The sequence below is a fragment of the Chenopodium album genome, chromosome 13 (genome assembly GCF_948465745.1).
Source record: "Chenopodium album chromosome 13, dcCheAlbu1.1, whole genome shotgun sequence".
Lineage (NCBI taxonomy): Eukaryota > Viridiplantae > Streptophyta > Magnoliopsida > Caryophyllales > Amaranthaceae > Chenopodium > Chenopodium album.
This window is the reverse complement of record NC_137846.1, coordinates 43,859,841-43,867,253: the sequence shown is the minus strand read 5'-3', so window position 1 is coordinate 43,867,253 and position 7,413 is coordinate 43,859,841. Positions and strand designations below refer to the sequence as shown.

At 33.6% G+C, this 7,413-nt stretch overlaps 1 protein-coding gene across 1 annotated transcript; it reads left to right on the top strand.

Moving 5' to 3' along the window:
- Positions 1 to 3,602: 3,602 nt before the first annotated feature.
- Positions 3,603 to 6,177, top strand: LOC145575553 (zinc finger BED domain-containing protein RICESLEEPER 2-like). Its single transcript, XM_081633408.1, has 4 exons — positions 3,603 to 5,678; positions 5,789 to 5,891; positions 5,962 to 5,999; positions 6,118 to 6,177. Exons 1-4 carry the CDS (start codon positions 3,603 to 3,605, stop codon positions 6,175 to 6,177), a joined length of 2,277 nt encoding a protein of 758 aa, XP_081489534.1.
- Positions 6,178 to 7,413: the final 1,236 nt, after the last annotated feature.

The window sequence follows — 7,413 nt, the reverse complement described above, 5'->3', positions numbered from 1 at the left end:
ATCGGAGCTTGATTTGAACATGAAACTAGATATTCTAGAGTATTGGCAACAAAATGTAGTAAGATTTCCGGAGCTTGAAATATTAGCACGAGATCTTCTAACGATTCTAGTTAGTATGGTGGCTTATGAGTCGACTTTTAGTGTAGAAAGGAAAACTATATCTCCTAATCATAGCTGATAGGTTTTCGTACACCTGTCAAAGATAATTTCCTAACAAAACCAACAATGTAGTAGGGTAAGTAGGGTCGAATCCACAGGGAGATGGTATTCAATGTGACTTCTAAGAAATTGCATAAACTAAACTATGTCACAATTTGGGAATATTGGGATAGAAAAATGGTCTAAATTAAAATAGGAATAAAACAATTAATAAAAAGACCTAGGGTTATGGTTCACCATGTTTATATTTCTAAATCAATCAAATATCAATAATAATTCAATCAGTCAATCATCTAGAGCAATTGCTAAGCCTACGGTCGGGTCTTAACGCTCTCAATTCAATATATTTAGTTCGGTCAGCTAATTGTAGGTAAGCCTCTAAAAGTAAGATGTTCCGGTTCAAACTCTTATTAACAATAAACAATTGATTCGGTTCCAAGATTAACAATAAAATACTATCAATTAAAGAAATCAATAATCAAAATATCAATCAAGATTCATAATATAAACATGGATTCCCAAACCCTAAAAATAAACTACTCTAGCATGAACTAAACAATAAAAATTAAATCTAATAAAGAAAGCATATTATAAATAAAATTACCTTAAATAATAAAATTAATAAACTCAAGAACAATCCATGGAGAATCTGTGGAGTTGCCCATGAGAAAACTAGGGTTAGAAAACAAATGTAAAAAACGGCTTGAGGGAAAAATAATAATAACTTGAAGTATTATATTATCCTAAATTTTAATATAAAAATAAATAAAGAAAATATATAAGAAAATATAAATTACACAAGTTGTTAAACGATTGGATGAAAGGAGATGACATGGCATGAAGATGCTCGATGGGACTAAGGGAAAAGCGAAGGACGTGCATCGATGAAGCCTTGTGGGCTGCAGTTCACTTGCCAAAACCTGCGGGCGAAGGTCATCCCGCGGTCTGGTAGTAGCATTTGAAGGTTCGCGTGGGCGCGGGGTTTGGTCGTAGGCTAGCTAGCTCGGATTAAAACGACAATAACTTTTGTTCTAGGAGGCTTCTTTGGGCATGTGACCTATCGTTGGAAAGCTATTCAAGCGTAGTTTCTAACGCAAATCGAATCACTTCAATCCAATCAGTATAACTCGTGTTATAATCAGAAGAGTGAGCAAAGGTCAGTTTTGCCACGTTGTAAACTATCGTGTTTCTTCGTTTCTTACTCAAATTCATTTCCAAAAGATGCATAGAGACCCTTGTGAATGCTATATACATTTATCATGCATATAAATCTCAATATAAGCTTTCAAAATATCATATCTTTCATTAAGTGATCTCGATTCATCGACATTTCATTCTTTCATTGTCTGATTCATCCAAAACTACTCCGAAAGCGTTCAAATAGTTATAAAAACTTCCTGAAACATTAAGAAAAAAAGCATAATAGAGCACAAAATGGAAAACTTATGCATTTGCAACCTAAAAAGAGACAAAATATTTAAAACTCAACTATAAAACTAGCTTAAACGTGCCTACACATCCTATATAAATGTGATTCATCAATAGCACATTTAAACACTGAACGGTTCAAGCCCTAGTATGTGTTCAAGATTAGCGCCGTGATGAATATAACATTCCTTCGAACTTGGATCGTGATGATGATAAGGCTGTTGATGATGGAGATGATGATGATGAGGTTGATGATAGTTTCTTATACTAGGTAATATGTAGCTATATTAATGTTTGATTAAAACTGTTAGTTTATCCATATTTATGTCTTGTTGCCTTTGCTATATTAATGTGGCTATTATGTTAGATATATCACTAAATTCTGATGCATTGTAATGGTTTGAAATCTGATGTGATGTAATGGTCAGAGGGACATGTATTACAGGTGTTGTGCTTGTACATAGGTTTGTGGCAGCAATTATGTATGTATGTATGTTGTATGCATATCCCATGTTCATGATACTGATTGTGTTTCTCTAACTATGTGTACTTTGTTGTAACTAACTTCTGATATCTGTTTAGTTCTTTAGATGACCTATGTTGTCATGGCATGTAATATATTATGTCTGGAACATTGATTTACGAAGGTTAGTTATGCAGAAGTATATATATAAAAAAAAAAAAAAACACACACACACACACAAGGGATTATGTAGTCAGATCAAACTGTTTAAACTAGAGAAATCAGTTAACTAGCTTCACTCCTTTTTGAGCCACTGTGGCGCATCTAGATGCCAATAAAATTTATATGTACACAACATGTGATGCTACCTATGACAAGCAGTGTAGTGGGCACACTAGGGCTGTGCAAAAAGTGGGTCGGACTGGAATTTTGGACTGGGCCGACCCGGACCGGTCCGGAACAAACCAGACCAAATATAATCGGTCCGGTCTTCGGTTTCGGAAAATTATATTTTCGGGTTTCGGTCCGGTCCGGTCAAAACCCGGAAAAAGCCCAGACCGGACCGAAACCCATTTTACAGATTACGATGGGCTGCGTTAATTGCTAACAAAAACCCTTTGATCTAAAACGTTCTAGACTAATTCTAGGGAAATTAAACGTCAAAACATAACTGTTGAAAAAACCCTAAAACCTACAAACGTTAACCGCAATACTAATGAAAAACGCAACTTGTAAGTTTGCAGACCCATCATCACATCTTCCTAAATTTCTTTTATGATTGCTTCTCTGATTTTCTTCTCAATATTATTATCCATTATCATCAATTTAGGCCAAGTGGAGTAGTATTGTTTCCTGATTTGCACCGACAAAGGTAAAAATCTTGAGTATTTTAAATTTATTGTATGCTTTCATAGTTTCATGTAGTGGAATTTCTTCTTGAAATTTGAGATTTGTGTTTATTCTGCATGAAGTAATTGTAATATGCACTTGAGTACTTGATAACTTGAGTCTTTTATTTGACAGTTGCCTCTTGCATGTATAGTGTATAGTTGTATACAATTGTTTAATTGTTTAACATGATTACAAAACTACTATATTATATTTATATACTAATCTTGCATGAGGTCACGAGTTGCATCTTTAATAACAATATATCATACTAAAAACATAGATTATATATGCATTGCAATTAAAAACTACTATATTATATTCTTCAAAAGTTAAAAATGGATTATATCACTAAAACAACCTACAAAGTAATATAATATATTCTCCAAAAGTTAGATAGATTATAGCACTAAAACAACCTACTATATTATATTCTCCAAAAGTTAGATATATTATATAGCACTAAAAAACTACTATATTATATACATGCTAGTATGCTACTAGCCCACTAGATATATTAGTAATATTACTATACAAGCTAAGCTTATAGCACTACTATCAAGCTCATAATTTACATCCAACGAATATGTCAATAGTTAATTGCATTTAATAAATAATATATTTTATGCATAAGAAATGCTTTATAATTTACATTTCCTTGTAGATGTCAAGCTCCAAATCAACAAATAAGAGGCCATTCTCTGAGTTTGAAGATTCAGAGGCAAATGATGCAACTTTTAATGAGGATGATGTTTCTGATAATGTTGATAAAGAGGAGCAAAATGTGACAACACTACTACCACCTAGGAAAAAGTTGGAGGGAAGAAATTATGTTCCAAAGGCAAAAGGAAGAAGAGCAGAATATTGGGTGCATTTTTGGGAGTACAAGGAAAATGGTAAGCTTAGAGCTGAGTGTATGTATTGTGAGAATAAAACATTTGCTTGTGATGTTAATATCAATGGGTCAAAAAATGTGAAAAATCATTGGCAGAGTTGTCCAGCTAATCCTAAAAATAAAACTAGAGGAAAACAAACTGAGATAGCTTTTGACCATGATGTTGAGGTTGGACAAGATAAAATGAAAGCTTGGGCTTTAAATATTGATGATGCTAGAGATGCTCTTGCTTACATTATTATTGTGGATGAACTACCTTTTCGTCATGTAGAAAAACCTGGTTTTAGGCATTTTATGTCTGTAGTTTGTCCTAGGTTTCATATACCATCACGCACTACTATTGCACGTGATTGTTTACAACTTCATGCAAAAGAAAGGACACAATTAAAGGAACTACTAAGAATGAAATGTCAACGGATTTCTGTCACTACTGATACATGGACAAGTATCCAAAGAATCAATTACATGTGTCTTAGGGGTCATTTCATTGATACTGAGTGGAAGTTGCATAAAATGATCTTGAACTTTTGTCCTATTTATAACCAAAAGGGTAAAGCTATTGCTAAGGGGGTGGAAGAATGTTTGACTTCTTGGGGTGTGGATGAAAAATTATTCACTATTACTGTTGATAATGCAAGTTCTAATGATGTTGCATGTTCTGAATTAAGAAAAATGATGCAAAGTAAATTGTCTTGTATTGGTAATGGTGATTATATGCATATGGGATGTGTTGCACACATTATTAACCTTATAGTGTGGGATGGGTTGAAGAAGAATAAAAAATCCATCAATAAGGTTAGATATGTTGTGAGGTTTGTTAAGAGTTCTCCATCTAGATTGAAACTTTTTAAAAACATAGCTGCAAGGTATGCTCCAAACCATTCTTCATTGTCTTTAGATGTTCCAACTAGATGGAACTCCACTTTTGATATGCTAGAAAAAGCATTGAAGTTTCGAGATAGTTTTTGGAGGATGGATATTCCAACTAATCCTCAATTAGATCAAGATACGATTAGTGAAACCCATGACGGATATGATGATAATCAGAGTGGTGGTATTGGAGAAGATGATTTGAGAAATTCTGGAGCTCCCCTCGAGAGTGATTGGAAGGTGGTTGAAGGGCTAGTAGTTTTCCTAAGAGAGTTTAAGGTTTTGACTGATGCTGTCTCTGGTTCATTGTATGTAACAAGTAATAATACTTTTTTTCACATTGCTCGTGCTCTTGATCAATTGAAAAGGTGGATGAATAGTGATGATGGAGATTTTAGACTTATGGCCATTACAATGCAGCAAAAGTTTGACAAATATTGGGGAGATATTGAAAAGATGAATGTGTTGATCTATATGGGTACCATACTTGATCCCAAGGTGAAATTTGTAGGCTTGAAACTTGCTTTTGCTCGTATGTATCCATCACCTAAAGATGAAGAGTTAAGTCAAATTGTGTATCGTAGAGCTACTTCATTGTTTGATGACTATAGAAAGATGTATACTCCTTTCACACCGCACAGTGATGACTCATTCACTACTAGCAGTAGATGTACTTCTTCACAACCTACTATTTTTGACTTAAAAAAAGATATTGAAAATCAAGTGAGGAGTTTAGCGACAGATGGAAGATATTCAAGTTCGAAATTGGATAGATACTTGAATGATCAAATAGGTGAACATGAGTTAGAGATGGACATACTAACTTGGTGGAAGATGAATGCTCATAGATATCCTATATTGGCACACTTAGCTCGTGATGTACTAGCAATGCCAATATCCACAGTTGCATCCGAGTCGGCATTTAGTGCCGGGGGTCGTCATCTTGATTCATTTAGAAGCTCCTTAACTCCTAAGGTAAGGTGTACATCTTTTTTATTTTTCTTTCTTATCTTTTTTGTTTATATTAAATTAGTAATTAATAATTTTATTGATTTTTGTGAAAATAATTGTATTTCATTTAAAAGATGGTGCAAGCTCTTATATGTTCACAAGATTGGCTTCGTCCAAGGAAAGATAAAGAAAGAGGAGTTGAGGAAAAATTAGAAGAAATTAAGCAACTTGAGAAAGGTATTTTCTAATACATCATTACAATTTTTTTTCTTTTATAGTAGCTAATTTGATATATTTTTTTGTATAGATTTGGAGAGCTCTACTTTAAATGATGGTGAATCTGATGTAGTTTTTGTTTGATAATTAAAAAAGGTAATACTACTATATTATTACTAATACTTCAATACATATATTATCTCTTTGGAATTTTTTAATTTATATGTGTTTTCGTTTTCTTTTGCAGATTGATACTGATGATATGATGATGTTCAAGATTCTTGGAGGTGTTGGAGCAATTTCATAATTTCATTTTTATTGTCCTTATTGATGTTTTGGCTTTAATACGAATTGTAGTATATTTAACGTATACTTTTGGAATTGTGGATTTGTGATTTGACTTTTGAGTTATAAATGGGTACTATATGACTTAATGACTTGATTAATAATAATAAATATATGTGTAAATAGGCATTAGGCAAGCAGTAATGATTAATATGTTTATAATGTACAATACTCAAAGAATTAAAGGCTTAAAGGCCATAACAATAAGGTCCACATTAGAAAACTATTCAGGATCATCGATTATCGGTCCGGTCCGGGGTTTAACACGGACCAATCGGTCCGGTCCGGTCTTGGACCGAATTTGACTGGTCCGGTCTTCGGTCCTAGCTTTCCTAAAATTCGGTCTTCGGTCCGGTCCGGTCCGGTTTTGGACCGATGCACAGCCCTAGGGAACACCATTATTGCAGATAATTTTACTATTTACATTTATACTCTCATCTTTTATAGGTGCTCAGAAATGGTGTCATGCAATCTAAAATTAAGTCTGGGGCCATTGATGAGGTACATCTCCTCTCTTTATGTTTTTTTTTATCATAAAGCAGACAGCTTGGTTTGATGCAGAGATTGCAATTGAACTTTAACTTAATTTTTGATTTGTTTCCATGCAGTACTAACGAGAGGTGCGCATGATTCTAGATGCAACTTGCTCTTACATTAATGTCTTCTTATTTACAAGAAAGTGCGTGATTGGACGCAATTTTACTTCACTAGTTTCTTCAGTTTTGGTCCCAAGATATGGTGTCCATCCATTTTAAGAAGATATGGTGTTTAGTTTAAGTTTACTATATTTTGGATATTTAAAATTTATGACATGTTTCCTATATTATGTTTTTATACTTCAGTTATATAGTTTATTTGCTCCTTTACATTTCAACTTTTGTTGCTTCATTATCTTCTTGGCTAAGGCCCTTTATAAGGCTCCTTAAAGGCTCTTTACAATTCTCTAAATTTGTGTTTAATTACTTCATGATCGGTGTACTTTGTTTATAAATTTTGAGTAGGCCAGGTCGGGTCAGGCCTAAAAGCAAGTTTAGCCCCAAGTCGACCTTAAGACTTGGGGTGAAATCATCATCTTGAGTCTTAAGACTTATGTTTAAGACTTCCCCCATTTTTCTTCTTAAATCTCAAGAAAGTCTCAAGTTGAGTCTTGAAGTTCCAAGACTCAACTTAAGACTTGAGATTGGGACCCACCTCAATT

Excerpts from the sequence above, each read along its gene's own strand:
- LOC145575553 (XM_081633408.1), top strand. The coding sequence starts at position 3,603 with ATGTCAAGCTCCAAATCAACAAATAAGAGGCCATTCTCTGAGTTTGAA. Across the intron at positions 5,679-5,788 it reads GAAGCTCCTTAACTCCTAAG|ATGGTGCAAGCTCTTATATG; the intron begins GTAAGGTGTACA and ends TTCATTTAAAAG. Across the intron at positions 6,000-6,117 it reads TAAATGATGGTGAATCTGAT|ATTGATACTGATGATATGAT; the intron begins GTAGTTTTTGTT and ends TTTCTTTTGCAG.